This window comes from Leptodactylus fuscus, chromosome 8 (genome assembly GCF_031893055.1).
Source record: "Leptodactylus fuscus isolate aLepFus1 chromosome 8, aLepFus1.hap2, whole genome shotgun sequence".
NCBI lineage: Eukaryota > Metazoa > Chordata > Amphibia > Anura > Leptodactylidae > Leptodactylus > Leptodactylus fuscus.
This window is the reverse complement of record NC_134272.1, coordinates 41273730-41296983: the sequence shown is the minus strand read 5'-3', so window position 1 is coordinate 41296983 and position 23254 is coordinate 41273730. Positions and strand designations below refer to the sequence as shown.

Sequence of the window (23254 nt, the reverse complement as noted above, 5' to 3'; positions counted from 1 at the left end):
GGCCACAAGTGCCTTGTATTACGGTAATAAGTAAGGTAAACACTGATTCATTTTAGGTTGTTTCTCATTACTGACGGTTTGCTGATAACAGGGCCACTAATGAGAAATAGCTGGGAATTCATTAGTGTTTCACTTATTTGTGATTGCCCCTTTTGGTCTCAGAATTTTGTTCATTTATAACTGCATTTGGTAGATATGGACAGATATATAAATGCAGAAAAAGGTCAAAAAAGGTTTCTTTGAGCATATTAGGGTTTATACACCAGAAATTATGACTTTTTCACTTCTGTGCTGTTTTCCCAAAGAGGGGGTGTACAGGGGGCAGGGTCTTCCATATTTACCATAATTTTCACCATCAATCTAAATGATGGGGGGAAATGTATGCCAGCTACAAGCAGGTGTGCATTTTCTCTCAAATGGGCAGTCCAGTGGATGATGTGACTTATTTTTGAGGAGGTGTATGCCTTGTTATATAAAAGGCGCAACCTGTGCTTGCTGTGGGAAAATGAAAACTGGCATAAGTGACGCCAGTCTTCATAAATCTGCCCCAGTGTCTTTAACCTTACTGTGTGGACAGTAATTAAATATAGCTTAAATTGTGCAAATGGTTAATTTCCTTTATTTCTCATTACTGGCCTAGTTAGCGTCAAAACTTCACAGTCATTATTGAGAAATATCCTGGAATTCATTAGTGTTTCACTTTTAAAGGAAGGCTCCTGTGGTCCCAGAACTGAGTGCTGCAGAACTTTGTTCAATAAACTGTGCGGCTGTGTGTGATTCAACTACAACCTCATCTATTCTTAAGACACTGGTGAATTCATTACCTATAAAGTGAAATTCCAATTCATTATAGCCGCATTTATTTATTGTTCGTGTGGTAACAGCAGAACCATACTTGGTTTTATTTAGTGTTACAGTCACGCCAGTGGGGTATTGGATATGGCTGTAGTGTCACTACTCCAAGTGCATTGATCCTTAGTCTAGAGCAGGAGAGCACCAGAGCTCCAGGGACTGAGGATGGATAAAGTTTTTATTTTATTTATTTTCTTTTTTAATGTGGTGCAACTGCAGTGCAGAGGCCATTTGGTGTAATAGGTGTTGGGTCATTGGGAAACCTTATTTTGTGTGCTGGGCCACTGGCGATCATGATACTATGTGGGGGCCACTAAGGGTTGGTTCACATCTGTGTTTGTATTCTGTCCAGTTAGAGTGCGCATGGAGACTCCCCGAAAGGAATACAAACACAATTGCAAGTGCTGTGCTGTAAAAGCACATGGACCACATAGACTATAATGGGGTCAGTGTGCTTTTAAAGCACAGCTCTTGCAATTGCATTTGTATTTCGTCCAGGGGGTCTCCATGCAGACTCTAACCGGACAGAATACAAACGCAGATGTGAACCAACCGTAAGGGACAAAGATATAGTTTTGAGCAGGGGTGCTCACACTTTGTCAGCATGTGAGCTACTTTATAACATTACCAAGTCGAAAGATCTACTACCCACTTCTTGTGGGCGGGGCTGGGGCGGGACTGGGGCAGGGCGTGTCTGTGGGCGGGACCGGGCGGATCGTGAGAGCAGGAGACAGCGGCGTTCTATGGCTCCTCAGGGATCCCCGCTGTCTGCTTATTCACAGCGCAGGCCGAGAGTTATCTCTGGACACTGGCAGGCTGGGGCTGCGGTAGCCCCTCCTGCCAGTGTCCGTTGATGACTCTCAGCCTGCGCTGTGAACAAGCAGCACCCCCACCCCCTCCATCCCTAAGAGCGGCCTGCAAGTGTCCGGAGTGCTTGTTCACAGCGCAGGCTGAGAGTCGACTCTCAGCCTGCACTGTGAACAAGCAGACATCGGGGATCCCTGGCTGCATCCCGCGATCGACCCATACGTCCATTGCGATCGACCGGTAGATCGCGATCGACGTATTGAGCACCTCTGGTTTTCAGGCTGTGCAATTGTGATGCAGGTGATGTGGCTTTTGGTAAGATTTTCTACATTTGCAAGTGTAGTAAATTTATGTTCCAGATGTAAATTCAAATACTGCACTAAAAATCACATCAAAACTATATTTTTTTTTTGTAATTTCATGAAAATTATTTGGTGTGGGTGCCGTGAGAAAAAGTGTTATTTTTGACAATAATCTACAGCCTTATCCCAGCCTCCTTCTGCTAAGCTTCCTGTCTCATATGTACTAGCATTCAAGCGGAGAGAGGGGAAAGAAAACATGGCAGCAATAAGAGGAATACACTGCTTTTCTAGTCTATGTTTTTATGCTCTGTGATTATTATAAAAGACTGAAAGAAGAGCATAAATGCTCAGATGTCATATATCGAATTATTTATTCTTTTTAATTTATTTTAATTTTTGGTTTTGGGATTTAACTATATGCAGCACCATACCACCTGACTTTATTTGCCAGCCTTGCCAAATTACTCTCACAAGTCCTGACACTAGAGTGCTGGCTCTTTAAAAGCCTACGTAAAACATTTTTTTTTTTTGCCAATTTCCAGCCACTTCTTTGCTCATGTGGAGTATTTAAATGGATTCTGTAACTAAAAAATTAGATACGGTACATTCTAGGAGACCGTTTGCCAAGCACCATCAAATCTTTAGATTGTCCAATCAATACATGATTTAATTATATAATAAATAATAATACATTTTATTTATATAGCGCCAACATATTCTGCAGCGCTGTACAATTTGTAGGATTCAAATACAGACAGAAAGATACATTACAAAGAAAGTAATTTCACACAATGGGACTGAGGGCTCTGCTCGCAAGAGCTTACAATCTATGAGGTAGAGGGGGTGATACAAAAGGTAGCAGGGGTGGCATTGCTTATGCAGAGGTCAGACACTTTTGTAATAGATGTTACTGTCATTACACAAACATAAAACTTTATGAGCCATCAACAGTCGTGTCCTTTAACATGTGGATGGAGCTTGGACCTATAAAGTTAGCATGAGATGACATCATATCATGTGGGGAAATGTGGGAGTGGGGACAGAGGAGGGTTACATTTTGGGGATTCTAATTATAGTATGGAAGGGTTTACGTTAGAAATTGTGATAGGCTTCTCTGAAAAGATGTGTCTTTAGTTTGCGTTTGAAACTGTAGAAATTGGGAGTTAATCTGATTGTCGGGGGTAGAGTATTCCAGAGAAGTGGTGCAGCTCGGGAGAAGTCTTGTATACGAGCGTGGAGGTTCTGATAATAGAGGATGTAAGTGTTAGGTCATTGAGTGAACGGAGAACACGGGTTGGGCGGTAGACAGAGATGAGGAAGAAATGTATGTGGTGGTATGAGGTGCGGCATTATGGAGAGCCTTGTGTGTGAGAGTGATAACTTTATATTTTATTCTATAATGAATAGGCAGCCAATGTAGTGACTGGCACAGACCAGAGGCATCGCTGTAGCGTCTAGACTGATAGATGAGCCTGGCCGCTGCATTCAGAATAGATTGTAGACAGGAGAGTTTAGTGAGGGGAAGACCGATTAGTAAGGAGTTACAGTAGTCAAGGCGAGAATGAATCAGAGAGACAATAAGTGTCTTTAGTGTATCTCTGGTAAGGAAAGGGCGTATTCTGGAGATATTTTTGAGGTGAAGATGACATGAACGTGCGAGTGATTCAACATGAGGGGTGAAGGAAAGGTCTGCCTCAAACATAACCCCGAGGCAGCGGGCCTGCTGCCTAGGAGTTATAGTAAGGCCTGAGACTACAATGGATATATCAGGGACAGATCTGTTGGTGGAAACAGTAGTAGTTCAGTTGTGGAGAGATTTAGTTTCAGATAGAGTGAGGACATGATATTAGAGACAGCAGAGAGACAGTCACTGGTGTTCTGTATGAGTACAGGGGTGATGTCACAGGAAGATGTGTATAATTGGGTGTCATCAGCATAGAGATGGTACCTGAAGCCAAATCTGGCGATGGTTTGTCCAATGGGGGCTGTGTAGAGAGAAAAGAGCAGCGGGCCTAGGACCGAGCCCTGAGGAACCCCAACAGCAATGGAAAGAGGGGAAGAAACAGAGCCCGCTAATGATACACTGAAAGTGCAGTCTGAGAGATAAGAGGAGAACCAGGAGAGCGCAGTGTCGGTGAGGCCGACTGAGCGGAGCATAGTGAGGAGGAGTTGATGGTCAACAGTGTCAAAAGCTGCAGAGAGGTCCAGAAGAATAAGAAGAGAAAAGTCACCATTGGATTTAGCCATTAGGAGATCATTGGAGACTTTTGTGAGAGCCGTTTCAGTAGAGTGCAGAGTGCTTTGAAAGCACTGTTTTCAAAAATGTGCAGATGAGTCTCAAGTGCACTTGAGCCTCTTAGAGCTGCCAAGTGCTATTTGAAATATAGAGGCTATTGCAAAAAATTACACACTTGTGAATAAAATTTGTTTTCAAAAAAGGTATAAAATTACTCACTGCACATCCAGCTGCATAAATACATTAAGGTCTGGCTACTGTATATTATGTCTCCTAAACCATAATCCTGAAAACAAGAATGCTTTGATATCCCTTCAGGATGGCCTATTTACGGTGTTGCCCACATAACCTCTACACCAATCTCCAGCTAGCATTGCATCCAAAACTAATGCAGGACTCATAACTGAAAAAGATTGACCTCCACTGTCTCTTGTTGTGCACCATGATAACCTTTGAGAGTGGTGATGTGAGGTCAGTGAAACTCCTGTAGCTCAGTGTTGTGCAAATGCCTTCTGATGATTTGTGTGCCACCCTAGCCATGTGATGTCTAATTTAAGTTGCTGTAAAGAATGGCTGACTACACCCCATTCTTCCAATCAGATGATCTGTCCAAGCAGTAGTTTACCTTAGGGCACCTCTTGCTGTGATTTCAGCATTATTCTTCCAACCAGCGGGCACTCATCAATGCCTATGCTAAAATGTCAGCACTGCTTAGAGTGATCTACCAGAGTGATAAACCATGATCTTTGAGTGTTTCAGATTGTGTTCCTTTCAATTTTCCTCAAGTGACAATAATTGGCACATTGACAAACAGGAGGAGCTTGTTCTGATTTATGAGGTTGGTTAAAAATCTGTACATTCAATTTGGCTTTTATCCTCTTCCCACATGCTACAGATTTAGTCTAGGTGCTTGAGAATGTGATTATTTTCAAAGCCTAGTGACACCTGATTTACACAACCTTATGGCTGGTCCATCTTGGTGTTGGAATTTCATTGGTAAGCAGTGTATATGTCAAGACAGTTTGATATATTTGTAGTGTAGACTAATGAAAAAAATGTGTGACTTTTGTCAGTAGCTAACCTAACTTATCTTGTCTTTTCAGAGTCAGGTGGGCAGCATGCAATCTACTGTTATCGTTGACAAGCACAGGGAATTGGATAAGAAAGTGACTGATGTTAAGAACCGAGCTGTCGTAAGTTTTTCTTAACTTCAAAATTTTTAATTCTGTACAGTTTGACTGCTATTGTTGGTAATACTATCTTGCTATGAGATTGTGACATGGCGCTTGGTGAATTCAAATCAAAGAAGTCCAGCAGTCCTTACTGCTACAACAAATCAATTCTCCGGAGACTATCAATAAATTCAGCTGGTCTGCTATTTCCTCATCTCAGTCTACTTTATTGCAGTCCTGACTAGGGCTAGTTGACACGCAATTACGTGTGTGCATATTCCGTCGCGGCTGCCACGATGGGATGCCGGTGCAGTGCATGGCATCCCGTCGCGGCTCTCTGCTCCGGATTAGGTCCAAATAAATGGGCCTAGTCCAGAGGGTGCTGTCGCGGAGTCCGCCTGAAGAAAGGGCATGTCGATTCTTTTTTTGGCATGTTGCTGCTCACGGAAAAAAGTAGCCTGGTGGTCTACATAGACGTAGTTATTTATGAAAAAATAGAAAATTTGGTGAAAATATAGAGAGTCATACCGATGTGAAATGTAGAAAACAGGGCACTCACCCGCCACGGGATACATAAAACATTCGTTTTTATTTCATCCTCTTTACAGCCGGGAATTTTTGCCAATACTGACACAAGATTGTGAATACAAGCGTTGCCGCAGTAGTGCCGCTGATTACTTTGTTCTTTGCAATAGAGAGTCATACCACTCAGATTAGTTAATAATCACAATTTACCATATCTCTGCTTTATGTTGACATCAAATTTTTAAACGTTTAGTTAATATTTTTGGGCATTAAAAGGCTTACAGTCTAACAGGAATTTTCAAGAGAATGTATAAAACAAATTTTTTTAGGTACTAGTTCAGTTCCAAAGGGGCTTTGAATGGTCTTTGTATTAGAAAATCACCATAAGTCACCCCGTTTTCAAAACTGTACCACCAAAATAATTCAAGACAGCATTTGAGAAGTTTGTTAACCCTTTAAGCGCTTCACAGGAATTAAAACAAAATAAAAGTGAAAAATATACATTTCAATTTTTTTGCAATACTGCCATATATTTATGTAACCCTAAAATTTGGATATTCACAAAGAGTTAAAGGAGAAAATGCATGCCTAATTTGTTGTACAATTTCTCTCAAGCACAAAAATACAACATATGTTGATGTAACCTGCTCCTTGGGCACGCGACAGGATGCAGAAAGGGAAGGGACATTGAGCTTTGTGAGGGTAGATTTTACTTGAGGTGTGTTCAGGTGTCATATTACATTTGCAAAGCACATAATGGGTCAGAACAATAAAACCCCCATTAAATTATCCCATTTAAGAAAATACACCCCTCAAGGAATTTATAAAGGGGTATAATGAGCACTTTCACCCTACAGATGTTTCACTGTATTTACTTCCATTGGGACATTAATTTCTCCTAAACATAGCAGTACCCCTTATGTTGTCGTAAACTGGTGTATGGGTACATGGCAGAGCTTGGAACAGAGGAAGCGCTATTTGTCTTCTGAAGGGCAGATTTTGCTGTGATCAGTTTCAGGCACCATGTTGCATTTGCAGAGCCCCTGAGATGCCATAACAGTGGAAATCCCTGAATTGCTACCCTATTTTGAAAACTATACCCCTCAAGAAATTTATCAAGGGGTATAGTGAGTATTTTGACCCTACAGATGTTTCACAGAATTGGACAGTGAAAATAGAATATGACATTTTTTTCTGTTAAAATGTTGTTTTATCCCCAAACTACTGGAAGTCTAGGTGTTTTGTTTGTACAGTGGGTTCTTAAAAAAAGAAGAAAAAAATCAAACAAAAAAGCCCCCACAAACTATTTTACCCCTTTGAAAGCTGCTAATAACTGAATAACTGGGATTTTATATTGTCACAATAAATGGGTGAAAATGCGTTCTTTGGCTGACTGAACTTTAAACGTTTGATATGTTCATCTCTAGTGATAATTGTTATTGCTACTATTTTAACCTGTAAGGAATATCGCTAGATAGGTGGTTGTTTATTTTACTCTATAAAGATAAGGTATTGGCAGAACAGGACCGTGAAAAAATGTAAATTTTGTTGATGACTTTGTGTATGTGTTGTGTGTTTGGTGCAACTCTTTTGGTGCTGCGGCCTGGATGATAGTAAATGTCTGGGTCACAGTGCCAATAAATTTCCTGGTTGTGTTCAGAGGGGTAATGCATATGAATACCCGTCTAATTAGGCTCATTGTGGTATTACATTATACCTCTATGTGACAGTCAGAGGGCAAATACAGCTTATGCTCAGACAATGCTGAGTTCCATCAATGATGAGCTCCTCTCTCCCTCCCCCCCTTCCTCAGCTCTAAGATGTTGCCTAAGGCAGGAGGTAGGGCACGCCTTAGAACCCCATATCTCAGGCTCCATTAGGGCTATTAAGATGGCCTTGAATTCATTGTAAAGATGAATCTCATCTGTAAAATGATACCAAGACTATCATCATAGCCCTTATGGATTCAGAGCTATTTGCTCTTAAAAACTCTGTCGGGAATTGAGATCTGCATTAGAATCTCAATGCCCAATAGCGTTTTCAACAGCGAATTGCTCCGGTTCTCTAAGGTTATCTGAATATCATATTAAAAATGAATCCCAGATCTTCTTAATAACTCTAATGGATCCTGAGATAATCATAAAAAAGCCCCTAATACTCACCTCTCTTCTCCCCTGCTGTGTGGCTGTGCGTGATCACTGGCAAGTGGAGGCTGTGACAGGTCCCTGGCTGGTCAGATCGGAGTATCAACTCTTTCATATAGCTGGTACTCCGATCTCCCTGTTTCGGGACACTGTGACTTATAACATTGCCCCTGGATCAGTACTAGCGATCTCTGGAGAGGGGAGGCTCTTGTGGGACACATGGGAATCTCAACTGCTGGCATCAGCTGAGCTCCCAATCCTCAGCCATACTCCCTGCTAGCAAGAAGCCCCTGGATCTGGGATCTGACTGTGCGTCCTGGTGCGCTAATGAAGCTCTCTCCAGTATGTACAGTTACGTCGAGGTGTGCCTACGGCAGTGATGGCGAACCTATGCTGAAAGCTGTCAGTGCAGGCTGTGCGTACCGCGCGGCCTACACTGACTACAGAGTGTGACCTCTGCACCGACGCCCGGACGAGAGGATGCCAGGCAGCTCTTCAGGTAAATGTATTTTTAGTGTGTGTATTGTCTGGAGAGGGGGGCTAATGTGGGTCATTTCATGCTGTGTGGGAGGGGGCTACGGTGGACAATTTCATGGTGTGTGGGTAGGGGGCAACTGTGGACCATTTCATGCTGTGTGGGTAGGGGGCTACTGTGGACCATTTCATGCTGTGTGGGGAGGGGGACTACTGTGGAGTATACATGTATAATCCTGTATGGGGGCCACTGCGGGGCAGATTGTACTGTGTGTGGGGCCACTACGGGGCAGATTGTACTGTGTGGTGTCCCCTCACTATTTATATTGCACAGTATCTGTTTTATAGCAGACAGGATATTAGTACAGACTGTAATAACATTTCACGGTCACTATAAAACAGATCCTGTGCGATGTAAGTAATGAACATTAAATAGGACCTTTCACCATATCAGGGCACAGGCAGTGTTATATACTGCCAGAAAGCTGACAGTGCACTGAATTCAGCGCACTGTCGGCTTTCCCGATCTGTGCCCGGTATGAAGAGCTTACGGCCCGGTATCGTAGCTCTTCTATGGTCAGAAGGGCGTTTCTGACCATTAGCCAGAGACGTCCTTCTGCCTCGCGGCGCCTATCGCGCTGTACTGTGGAGCGGGGAGGAACGCCCGTGGCAGCCTATTCCACTCTCTCACTACCTTCACTGTCAGAAAGTTTTTCCTAATGTCTAATCTGTATCTCTTTCCCTTTAGTTTCATCCCATTGCTTCTTGTACTTCCTTGTGCTAATGAGAATAGGGTAGATCCCTCTGCACTGTGACTACCTTTCAGATATTTGTAGACTGCTATTAAATCTCCCCTCAGCCTTCTCTTTTGCAAACTAAACAATCCCAGTTCTTTTAGCCGCTCCTCATAGGACATGGTTTGCAGACCTTCCACCATTTTGGTTGCTCTTCTCTGGACTTGCTCCAATATATCGATGTCTTTCTTGAATTGAGGCGCCCAGAACTGTACACAGTATTCCAGGTGTGGTCTGACCAGGGAAGAGTACAGCGGAATAATGACCTCTCTTGATCTAGATTCAATGCTTGTCTTAATACATCCCAGAATTTTATTAGCCTTTTTTGCAGCAGCACCTCACTGTTGGCTCATGTTGAATTTGTGATCTACATGAGCCAACAGTGCGGTGCTGCTGCAAAAAAGGCTAATAAAATTCTGGGATGTATTAAGACAAGCATTGAATTATTTAAGTTACCTAAATTGTAAGGAAACGCAATGTCCTATAACAATATAGAAGTCATTTTCGGATTCAGCACACAAAAAAAATAAGATTACGTGGAAAAACCAAAACAGATCTTGAAAATATTTTTTTGGCAGACCTGTGTTATTGTTCTGATTAATTTACTACTACTTACCGTAGCTTTGGGCTTTTGTAGAACAGATTCTGCTGGAATCGCTTTCAAATGCGGCATATTTGCTGAGTTCCTGATGTGCTGGAAATGTGAAAAACCCCAATAAACATCCCCATTTTATAAACTATAACCATAAATAGTAAATTTAGAATACAGATATTGCTGGATTTTTCAGGTGTCTAATTTTCAAAGCTAATAAATTATCAGTACAGTGGAAACCCACAAAACCACAAAAACGTATCTCATTTTGAACATTACACCTCTCAAAAAAGGTAAAATTATTCACTCCAGAGAAAATGTCTTAGGCTAAGGCCCCGCGGGCCGGACACGCTCCGCTAAAGTACTGCAGTAGGTCCTCCGCGGATTTTCTGTTACCATTATTTCTACAAGAAAACCGCCAACGTTTCTGTAGATATGATTGATATGCTGCGATTTCTAAAACCGCGCCGGTTTTGTAAATCGCAGCGTGTTCACACTGCAGATTCTAATGCAAAGTGGGTATGGGAATCCCATCCATTTTGCTGTTACTGTATAAATCCGTGATTTTTTTCGCAGCGTTTCTGCCGTGGGCAAATTGCGGCATTTCCTACACGTGGGGCCCCAACCTAATATGTATTGTGCAGAGGATGGTGGAGAATTAAAATGTATTTTTTCCAGAAATATTCCACTTCAGCGCTCGGTATGTCATGCCCAGTTTGTGCCAATGAGAAATGTTAGCTCTCTATTATGCTGTTCAGTAATCTTAGAAATGCCCTACATATGGTTCTAATGTTATACTGGGAAATACATCTTGTGTAAGAAGCAAAAGAATACTTAATAATTGATAATTGAAAATTAATAATTGCAACACACATTGGGTGGGGGTGTAAAAATAATCACTATGTCCTTGAGGGTTGTATTTTAGAAAATGTGATCACATCTTGGAAAAATGGTCCATGTACGGACCATATTTCCCAAAACACTACTGTACCAAACTGACATAAAGTTGTTCAGTACAGTAGTGGTTCCACAGTTTGGACAGTTTGGGAGCTCACCGCATCATGTCTCATCCTGAGCATTGAGTTTAATTCATATAGCTGAGTTCAGTTTGGTAAATATGGCCAACACACTGACTTTTTTTCCCGGACAAGAGTCGCTGATATGAAATGTCTGTGCTCCTAAACTGAAATACTAGCTGCTGTTTCAACACACAGCGGGGTGCAGAAAGGAAGAGGACATTTGACCATTAGAGCGCAGATTTAGATGAATTTTGGATGTCAGTGTCAAGTTTGACACCATGACAGAATTGTAAATATTTTACAATACATTATATAGAAAATTAAATTGTGTTATTAGAAAATACAACTTTTCCCATAAAAATCAAGCCCTCAAAAGATTTTGTTGATTAAAAAATAAAATGTTGTCTGCCTTGGATGGCGGGGAGAGAAATATGGAAAATTACAGTGTATTCAAGGAGTTCATTCAAATCTAATGTCATTTTGTTTCCAAGCAGTGTTTTAAATTCTGCATTGAATCCTTTTTTTTAGACTTACACTAGGTTTACCATTGTGCCTGTTATCCATCTGCTTGCAAACGTTGGGTACAAAAAGGATTCCAAACACTTACATAGCAGATACCTGAATCCGTCTTTGTAGACAGTTTAGTGAAAAAAAATTACAGTTTTTCTCATTCTGAGCATACGCAGAGGGAAAAACAGATTGTAAAACGGACACAATCTGATTTTTTGTATTATTTGTAACCTGCTTTCCATAGACCTCAGTGTTAATTGAAAAAACAACAAACAAACAAAAAACCCTCCAGATTGTTTACTGTCATTCTGGAATCCTAATTTTTTTTGGACAGAGAAAAGTCCTGCAAGTTCGACTTTGTTCTCCGCCCAAAAAAGTGGATATCAGATAGAAATGCTCCAAACGCAATGGGTTTTTAAAACCGTTTAAATTCAGCTATTAAGGATTTTGAGATGGTTTCAAAAATAATTTTGCACAGTGAGCCAAACGCAGGTGTGAACCCAGCCTTATGGCAGCCCTTATTTGTTATTATCTCTTGATCGTTAGAAAATGATTAGCAGTATTAATGTCAACATCTTATTTTCTATTAGAAAAATACAGTCCATTTAAAAAAATTGCTTTTTTTTCTCCGTAGGAGGTAGAACAAGATGTGAAGAACTTAGAAGACTTGCAGGATGAATATGATTTTAAATGTAAAACTGTACAAAGCAGAGGTAAGAATTTAGAAAATTTTGTGCATTAGAAAGATGTAATTGCAGTGGACTTGTGTAAGCTGGGGATACTTGCACTAATATTGATATATACTCATCTACTGATCTATTTTATTTCATTTACATAGGATAACTATACACTAAATGTCACTACTGAAAGTGTTTGATCACACTAGGGGGTTAATTTGTCAGCAATTTCATTCAGTGACTATTTGCAAATGAAAATAATTGCATTCAAAGCTATATGCAGCTAGGTCAGAATTATTATTTTTTTAAATTCTATCTTTTCTTATTAGCGATGAATGAATGTGAACAATATTTTAACATTCATTGTTTACACTAAGTGACACTAATAATCCTCAAAAAAGTCCACATGATCTGCTCTGTATGTGACTAGTCTTCACTGCAGTTTGCAGTTTGAGACACATAGTCTCCACTCAGGACTCAAATTTCTAAAGAAGTCAACTTAAAGCTTAAGGCCCCACTTTTCGGAACTCACCTAAAAAAATGCAGGAGAAACTCATCACATTTTTTTTCTCCCGTGTTTTCTGTGATTTTGCTGCTCTTTGCTGTGAGTTTGTTCTTCCCTTATTAAATCTATAGGGAAAACATGAGTGTTTCCACAGGTAAAATTGGCATGCTGTGTTTTTCAAAAATGCAATTTTTTCACAGTATTGGATAAGATTAGCCAACTTTGCTGGTACTGTTAAATGCAGTATTTTTTTGCTACTATGTTTCTGCAACTTGCGGCCTTTGCTTAGGGCTAAGACCCCATGGGACGATACGCAGCGCTAAAGCACTGTGGGAAAAACTGCGGTGAGAATGCATCGAGGTTGTTCCCGCAGCACTTTGAACATAAAGTTCACTGAGTTTTCCTCCTTTTTGTTACCATTATATCTAAGGGTAAGCTGCCGGCGTTTCTATAGATTATTGACATGCTGCGATTTCTAAAACCGCACTGGCTTTGTAAATTGCAGCATGTCCGCGCTGTGATTTTAAACGCAAAGTGGGCATGGGAATCGCATGAGTCCCATCCACTTTGCAGTTGCTGTAAAACGCTGTGATTTTTCCCGTGGCGTTTCAGCCACGGGCAAATCGCTGCGTTTCCGGACCTTAGAGCCCCAGCCTAAAGGAGATTTCCCATGAATAAAGTTGTTCCCTATCTATAAAATAGAGGATATCTTGGAGATCAGTGTGATTACAACCGTTCAGATCCATTGTTCAGACTAGGGGACTTTTATTGTAGATTGATGGTTGAGCACCCCTGGAAGTACTGTACCTTGGCTATCTCCTGTGACGTCCTGGGTCCCTTCTGGACCTGGGGAAGTCAGATGTCAGCTGACTGACTTCAGCGGTCACGTGTAGCAGGGTCTTCCACTGAAAGACCACAGAGCTGCAGGAACAATGCGTGCAGGGAGGCCCTGGAGCATCGGGGGCAGGTGAATATATTTTTTTAAGTCTGGCAAACCCCTTTAACCCCAGAGTGACGTTCTGTTTGCAAGCTTACTACCCTTCTTTTTTTAACATTTCAAGCACAGCACATTGTCAGGCTTCAGAATGTGGAGGTGATTTTTTTTACCTGTGATTACATTGTAGGGGAGTGTGGAGAAGGGAAGGTTACACACAGAGTGAGAACAGGCAGATGAATCATGCAAAATGTAGTTTGTCTACAAACTCACTGCATATAAATAGCAGTGATATAAGGAAAAGCAAGCACATTTAAAGCCAAGCAAATAGTGCACAAGGGAACAGTGAGTGAAAACACTGCTGTGAAAGTATTTGCTGATAATTTTTGGAATCTGGGTAACCCTTTTAACCCATTACTGATATCTGCCATAAGAATATGGAGGATGACGACACTTTTATCATGGGGCCCTCTGAGTTTAAACATTGGAGACTTAGCTACAGTGCCCGCTTATCATGGGTATATAGCCTTCTGATCTCTCGGAGTTGTGGCTCTTGAAATCTGGGGAGGAAAAAACTGACCCCCCCCAAACCCCCCCCCCCCCAAAACAAACAAAAAAAAAAAACCTCCACACTTGGCCAATTCTTTAACCATTCGTGGACTTCCCATTGCGTCTGGAGAGTGCCTCTCTTGTTCTGCAAGAATGTACCGGTATGTTCCTTGCAGTTTTCAGCAGCTACACAAAATCATACAGCTTCAGAAACTGGGAGCTGGCTGTGCCTACAGCTGGGCCTTCCCTGGAGAAGGCAGGGAAGGTTTATTACCGTTATTTAAACAACAAATACCTCAAAAACATATAATATGATAAAGCTTCTTGAACCAGAATTATATAATCAACAAACGCTTTGTTGTTTCCCCTTAACGTTTACTTTGGAAAAGAGTGTTGGTTGTTGACCTGGTTTTCTCCTTGACTGCCTTTCCTTTCTAGGTTGAGTAGTAGTTGTAAACCTCTTCTCCAATTTTGTGATTATGATCCAATATAACAGATGTTACCTTCCATATGTTCGATTTGTTTCCATAAAAATTAATTTTAGCTGTGCAGCCATTGTAAAAGTAGTGTTGATTTGGACAAATACCTTTACTATGGCTCACATGTTTCATTCCGTGATGGCATTTATAAATCAGTTGTTTCTAGTTTCATTGTTGCATTCTGCTTGGATTCTGCAGTCAGTGATCACAGAAGTATACTTTAATCATGCTTTGTGCAATTATTGGTGGCCTACTTGTGGCAATTGCTATATAGATATGCACCCTGAACAGTCTGTATACCCCTCATGGCTTCCTGCTGCTCTCGATACTTGGACTACCTGGAAAATATTTTGTATCCCTTTTCCAAATTTGTGGCAATGTATAAGTTCATATCTAATGATAATCATTATTACTATTATTTTAGCGTGTAACAGATATAGCTAGAGGTGTATTTTACTCTAGAAAGCTCAGGTATGGGCAGGACAGGGATTGGGTGAAATGTATACTCATTAATGACCTTGTGCAGATGTTATGTAATTGCACCTCTTTTGGCGCTGTGTCCTGGACAATGGTAAACATCTGGGTCTCAGCGCCAATAAACTTCCTTTTTATGACCAGAGGGGTATTACATAAGAACACCCCTCTAGTACAGCTTAGATTAAATTATCAGAAGTCCATGCTACACATACAGGTTATGCACAGGTGATGATGGTTCATCATCTCTGTGCAGTCTGCAGAACTCCTCCTCCCCCCTTCTCTTTCTACCACTTTTCTTAAGATACTACCTGAGGCAGGAGGAGGAAAAATTTAGAGCCCTATATCTAAGGACTGGATGAGGCTACGATGTTGGTTTTGAATTCATTTTAAAGATGAGAATCTCATATTTGAAATTATATCAAGATCTTCATGATAAACTAAACAGATGCAGAGCGACTTGCTGTTAAAAATGCTGTCGGGAATTAAGATCTGCAATGGGATCTCAATGTCGAATAGCATTTTCAACAGTGAATCTCTCCGGATCTGTAAGGACCATCATGAAGATATCTTCTTATCATGAGATTCTCATCCTTAAAATGAATCAAAAATCGTCTTTATAGCCCCTACCAGTCTTGAGATATGGGTATTAGTATTAAGGACGTATTAGATACGTTCACAGCTACAGAAGTGGCACCCAGGGAGGACATATAAATAAGTGGTTGGTAGAGAAAAGGTTAAAATCTTCCACACATAACCATGTTTATAATTCCTTATTAATGCAACACTCAAAAAAAAGGAAGCTGGCTTTTCCCTTTGATAAATTCTTTGAGGGACACATTTTAGACAGTGGGTGATTTCTTGGGGAATTCTACTTTACTGGCACTTCCAGGGCTCTGCAAAAGTTACATTGCACCTAATTATTTTCTAATTGTAGATTTTCTTTTTTTTCTTAATTACATTTTCTGTATATAATTGTAATGTTGCCATCATTCCTGAACTTCTGTTCTCCTTTGTTAACAGCATTTAGTGATATGCTTTAAAGGGATCCTTTCATTCGCATTCAATTTTTTTAGGTACCACGCCGGAATAGCCTTAAGAAAGGCTATTCTTCTCCTACCGTTCGTTGTCTTCTCCGCTCCGCTGTTTGCCTGCAATCCCGTTTTTTTCTCGGTATGCAAATTAGCTCTCGCGCAGCACTGGGACGGGCCCCAGCGCTCAAACAGCACGGGGGCGTCCTCAATGCTGTGAGAGAACTCTCTCCAGCGCTGCCTCCATCTTCGTCACCAACGTCGTCTTCACCGTCTTCCGGCTGGGTCAAAATTAAACGCATGTGCAAGGTGGCTCTGCAAGCGGGGCTCGGGCAGAGTCGACTTCACATGCGGGTGGCCATTTTTTTTGGTGGCCAACCGCTTACTCGAGTATGCGCAGTACACTCTGCATTTCTATGGAGTACAAAGCATTTTCTTAAGGCTATTCTGACGTGGTACCTAGAAACAATTGCGTGTGAATGATAGGATCCCTTTAAAGTTCTGTCCTGACCATATACAGCAGTAGACATACTTTGTCCAGGGAGATAGAGGCAGTAAGCTATGACATCACCAATTGTCAGAAATGGATGCAGTGATAGGTCAATGGTGTTATCTTCTATTGTAATACTGACTTTCTAGTCTGCAATTTGGAAAGAAACCCCCAACAGAATTTTCATCTGTCATTCTAATTTTAGATTTAGTGGCCTGAGTTAAAAATTGAAGGAAAGTAGCTGACAGAGGACATTTCGCCGATTTCAGTATAACAACATCGGAAACCAACAGACAACCGGCAGACTCCATTATAGTCTATGTGGTCCTCACATGTCCATTAGTAACCACTATTTTTCATGAGTTTATGTACACCCAAGTGTAATATGATTTCACGGATTCCTCATAGACATGAGTCTATTGAGGGATTCTTAAATTCAGCCCATCAAATGGCATGTTTAATTACTTCTTGGATCAGTTCATTAAAAAACAGCAGTATAGTGTAAAAAGATTTTTTGAAACAGATCCTTTAGAACAACATCCTGGACACAGCTGTGAAAAACTGTTGAGTCCTTAATCTTAATTCATACCATAAAACACTTTCTTGCCATTTCAGTTTACTTTGTATTTTCTTTTCAGAGAATGAACATAATGCCCAAAGTGAACGTCTTGCACAAAATGAACTGAAGCAGGAAAGATTGGTGTTACGAAACATGTATATTGACATAGGTATTAAAAGAAAGGTATGAGCATATTTATACATATCTGATATAATGTAAATATTGTCTATGGTATTAAGTTTACAATTTTTCCAAGTGTAAAATTGTTAAATGGTTTGGCCATACACTGGTTTCTGGGTGTTTCTTCTTCAGTACTTCTTGACTGAACAAAAAGCAGTTGTTAAATTATAAATGTGTATGGACAAGTGTATGGTTATCCTGGTCAGAAAATCTGGTTCTTATAGTGGCCAGATTTCCTGCCCTGAACCTAGCATAGCAGGAGCGTGGCGATGCTGTTAATTTCAAACTGTAGAAGTACTTATGGTACTTCTGCTAGCAGGCCCAGAACGCAGATACACGCCGGGTGCAGGCCTGATGGAGTAGGGGGGGGCGGGGTCTGTATTCCGGGCCTGCTAGCAGAAGTACCGTAAGTACTTCTGCAGTTTGAAATGAGCAGCATCGCTACACTCCTGTGAGCGTGGCGATGCTGCGGCCTGGCACCTGTCCCGGTGTCTGTATGCTGGGTCTGTAACTATGATATTGCTGATGGTACTTTTGCTAGCAGGCCCAGAACGCAGATACACGCCGGGTGCGGGCCTGATGGAGTGATGTAGTAGGGGGGAGCGGGGTCTGTATTCCGGGCCTGCTAGCAGAAGTACCGTAAGTACTTCTGCAGTTTGAAATGAGCAGCATCGCTACACTCCTATGAGCGTGGCGATGCTGCGGCCCGGCACCTGTCCCGGTGTCTGTATGCCGGGTCTGTAACTATGATATTGCTGAATTACCGTAATGACCCAAGTATAAGCCAAGGCGGACTTTTTCAGCACAAAAACTGTGCTGAAAAACTCAGCTTATACTCAAGTATATACGGTAAGCACACACTTGCATAGCTTTAGAAAGGCTATTCCAAACATACCTTTTTTATGCTAATTGCCTCAGTAGCTTTTGAATGAGCCTATTTTTATATATATGCTAATTAGCCTCCACTGTGAACTCCAGAAGTGTCTGCTGCTGCTGATGACTCATCTTCCTATTCTCACACACATAGAGAATAGCAGACTGTGATCACAGATATTTCTGGAGTGCACGGTAGAGGCTAATTAGCATATAATTAAAACCAGGCGGGGTCCGGTCCTGCAGTTCTGCTGATAGTCACATGCAGGACTGTACCACGCTGGGAGACACTGGGGACAGGAGAGTATGCTTGTGTGCTTAACCCCCCCCCCCAAAAAAAAAAACTGCCATACAAGCCATAAACAAGTAACAATTATTTTGCGCAAGTGAACATTTTTGCTAAAAAAAATTGTGTTTTTTTTTTTGTTTTGCATTTTTATGATCAATTAAGGAAAATGTTTGTTTTTGTACCTTGTTAGCCAGTGGGTAGGAAATATAAAAAACAAAAAACTTGATAGTCTTCAGTATTCGGTACCTTTTTAATGGCTAACTAATAATGATGACAAATTACAATGTTTCGAAGCTCTCGGCTTCTTCTTCAGGTATATCTAAAAACAATTTCTGAAGGATGCATGTTTATGTACAAAAGGACACTCAGGAATAGAATTCTAGGAGGGAGAGTGGAAGAAGGAGAAGGTTATCGGTACATACAAATAAACAATTCATTAGTTTGCAATTGTCTTATCAGTTCAGAGAATGTCTTTTATGGCTGTCTCAGTTCAGTGATTTCTGTAGGATGCCATGAACCCATGTGACAGATTCATCCCTTTCTGCAATGTTTGAAGCAGGGTCATAAACTTGTACTCATAAATCCGTCTCTCTTTCCTCGATTTAAAATTCCCTCTTAAAACCAAAATTTTCATGTCAATTGGTGATATTATGATCTTTATTGCTGAAATGTTTTGACACGTGAAGGTCCATTCTTTGTTCTCTAATTGTATGGCGATGTGAGTTCGTCCGCATTCTAAGCTTCTGACCAGTCTCTCCAACATACAGATTTTCAGTGGAACACTTGGTGCATATTATTAAATACACTACATTAGGTATGTTACAGGTGAACATACCTTGGATTTTATATTCCCTGTTGGAATTTGGTATTTCTATCTTGTCAGTGGTCAGTATGTGAGGGCAGGTTTTGCACCTTTTCTGTCCGCATGGACACGTTCCTGTCTTAGTTGTAGGTGACAGTGAGCTGCTAATAACCATATTCCTGAGATTTGGTGGCTGTCTATAGCACAGGAGAGGGGGTCTGGAATATGGATTTTAGACGGTCGTCTTATTGCAGTAGTGGATGTACTTTGCGTGTGATTCCTCTCAGCGTTTCCAGGTGTGGGTTATATGTGGCGACCAGGGGCACCCAATTGTTTTCCAGTTTGGTATTGTATTTTAATAACTCTGATCTTGGTATTCTCGTGGCCCTGGTGATTTGGTTTTCAATTGTTCTTGAATGTATTTTTGAGGTCCCCAAGGTGTTTGTCTCTATCTGCAGGGTCTGAACATATGCGATGGTATCTGATACCCTGGCTGTAGACAATGGAGTTCTTTATGTGTTTAGATTGAAAGCTATCCGATCTTAGGTAGGTTGGGCGGTCAATTGGTTTCCCATACTGTGTCCAGGAATATTCGAAGCGTTTAACCCCCTAGTGTTTGGCCAATTACACGCATTCCTATGCTGGCGAGGTATTCAATCGAATACTACTCGCTCAACACTGTTCAGCATCAGTAATCTCATCAACACTGCAATTGAACAGTCGTATCACCCAAATCTGGTTCTGAATAATCACAACATTTTAACATAATATTTGAACATACCTGTTTGATGTTGAAGCTGCTGCTTCTACTGGAGGGTCTGTGTCAGTGGTATTAACTGCTTTTCTGAAGGATCCAGTCTTCAACCAGTGATCCATTGCTGAACATCCAAATTTGGAATGTTTTTCAAATAACAAGTGGCGAATAACTGCAAATACTGCACAAACTAAACTGACACAGCAAGGATCAAGTGACCGCACAATATGAGCATGAAAGATGACTAAAGCACTTCTGTCTGTAGGTATAGTTTGTTCGGCGTATTAAGCTGGAAAGGGTGGTCTGAGACCAGTTTGGAAGTGCCGTCCGACCGTGAAGCATTAATCCGCTGGCATCGTATATTCGTCGAACAGACCGTAGTGCCGCGCCGGTAGAGTATTAGGAGTGCATGTGAACCAGTATAGCAGCAGATACGGCTAGATCATACCTGGTAGTTTAACTCTTTCCCGACATCCGCCGTAATAGTACGGCGCATGCCGGGTGTGTAACTATGGCTTTATGCAGTAGACAACCGGCGCTAATGTCTCCGGGTTCAAGACCCCTAGGGGTCTAATAAATGCAAAAAAATTGTGAGGTGTTAGGTATCCCTGTGTCCAAAATCGCCCGCTCTACAAATCTATAAAAATATTTTTCCTGTACGGTAAACGCCATAGCGGGAAAAATAGTCAGAAGTGCCAAAGTGCCATTTTTTCACTGTTTTGATTCTGATAAAAATTTGAATAAAAAGTGATCAAAGCTATAGCATTTCCCGAAAATGGTAGAACTAAAAAGTACACCCGGCCCTGCAAACAAAGACGCCCTATGCATCCCCGTACACGGACGTATAAAAAAGTTACAGCTGTCAGAATATGGCGACTTTTAGAAAAAAAATTTTTAACACAATTTTTTTAATTTTTTTTAAAGGGTTAAAATGTAAATAAAACCATATAAATTTGGTATCCTCGGAATCATAACGAAATACAGAATACAGGGGACATGTCATTTTGGCTGCACAGTGAACGCCGTAAAACAGAAGCCCGTAAGAAAGTCGCAGAAATGCACTTTTTCTTCAAATTCACCCCATTCTGAATTTTTTTCCAGCTTCCCAGTACATTATACAGAATAATTAATGGCGGCATCATGAAGAAAAATTTGTCCCGTAAAGATTAAGACCTCATATGGCTCTGGGAGCGGAGAAATAAAAAAGTTATGGGGTTTAAAAGGAGGGGTGTCAAAAACGAAAAACGAAAATCAAAAAATGCCATCGTGTTGAGACAAAGGGTAAATTAATGATTACAGCTATACCAGGGGTGGGCAATTAATTTTCCCATGGGGCCGCATAAGAAATTGAAACTATGCTAGAGGGCCGTGCCACTGCAAATTTAGCTCCACCCACTTTTACATTGACCCCGCCCATTCCCAATCATCTTTCCATGTGCCCCCACACAGTATAATCCTCCTACAGTCACCCGTACATTATATGCCCCCACCTTATAATGTTCCCTTCCAACTGCCCCACAGTATTAAGTCCCTGACCTGGTGCCCCAGTATAAACTGGTGGAAACTAGAGGGGGCATGAAGCTGGGACAGCTGGAGGGGGACATTAAACAGTGGGGGTAGTTGGAGGGGGGCAATAAATTGACAGCTGGAGCGGGACATGAAACTGGGGGCAACTAGAGGGGACATTAAAATCGGGAAGCAGACATTAAACCGTAGGGGTAGCTGGAGGGTGACATTAAACTGGGGGCAACTAGAGGCAGACAGGTCCCCCTACAGCTACCTCCACGGTTTAATGTCCCCCCAGTCTAAGTGCCCTCGTCATCTACCCCCAGTTTCATGTCCCCCCCCTCCATTTCTCCCTCAGTTTCATATCCCCCTTTATTTTCCCCATTTCATGTCCCCCCTCCATCTGCCATCTCTGCCCTAGTATAACATTCCCCTTCCATCTCTGCCCCTAGGTGACGCTGGGTTCACACCTGCGTCTGGGGTCTCCGTACTATGGTTTCCGTCTTCTGCATGGCAGAAGACGGAAACCATAGATCGGGTCCGGCCGTGCGCGGCGGTGAGCGTTTTAGGCTCTCCGCCGCGAAACCGGATTTTTTTATCCGGACACAGAGTACTGCATGTCCGACTCTGTGTCCGGATTATAAAACCCGGTTTCGCGGCGGAGAGCGCAAAACGCTCACTGCCGCGCACGGCCGGACAGCTTTCTCACCCATTCAAATGAATGGGTGAGAAAGTCTCCTGCAGGCTTCCGTCTCCTGCATCTGTTTTATGCAGGAAACGGAAACCTGCAATAAGGACCGACGACGCAGATGTGAACGAGCCCTTACTGAGACACACACAGACGTACAGACAGACAGATATAGACAAACACACACACACACACACACACACATATAGACACACACACTTACAGACACACACACATATATAGACAGACACACATATAGACACTAACACATATAAACATACACACATATAGACACACACACACATATAGACACACACACACATATAGACACACACACATATAGACACACACACACACATATAAACACACACACTTACAGACACACACACATATATAGACAGACACACATATAGACACTAACACATATAGACACACATACATATAGACACACACACTTACAGACACACACACATATATAGACAGACACACATATAGACACTAACACATATAGACACACACACACATATAGACACACACACACATATAGACACACACATATAGACAGACACACATATAGACACACACACACATATATAGACAGACACACATATATAGACACACACACACTCTCTCTCTCCCCCCTGCAGCTCACCTTGCATCTCTCAGTACTTTATGACACGCTCCACATCTCCATCTTCGGCCGGGACTAAGACACGCCCACTAGACACGCCCCCTAGACACGCCTCCCTAGTCAAAGCTGTGCGGGCCGGACTGAATCATTCAGAGGACCGGATGTGGCCCGGGGGCTGGACTTTGCCCAGGTCTGAGCTATACCATATTGGACCCCAGATGGCAGTGATTGGCAGCAGTGGTCACAGGAGCCTTATTTCACTTCTTGTGGCTGGGCTTGACCTGACACTTAAGAGGACAGGGAACAGACCTCCTGAAAGCAGGATCTGGGTAGGCAAGTATAACTTAAAGGGATTGTGCAGGACTTGTAAACATGGGCTGTACAGGAGTTGAAAACATCGCCGTTT

General features: G+C 41.8%; 1 protein-coding gene across 1 annotated transcript in view; it reads left to right on the top strand.

Moving 5' to 3' along the window:
• Positions 1-23254, top strand: part of STAT1 (signal transducer and activator of transcription 1) — a 275050-nt gene that overhangs the window by 34380 nt on the left and 217416 nt on the right. The window contains exons 5-7 of the mRNA XM_075285132.1: positions 5301-5390; positions 12062-12140; positions 17205-17308. Of these exons, the coding sequence (XP_075141233.1) occupies positions 5301-5390; positions 12062-12140; positions 17205-17308 (273 nt within the window). The remainder of the gene's footprint in view (positions 1-5300; positions 5391-12061; positions 12141-17204; positions 17309-23254) is intronic.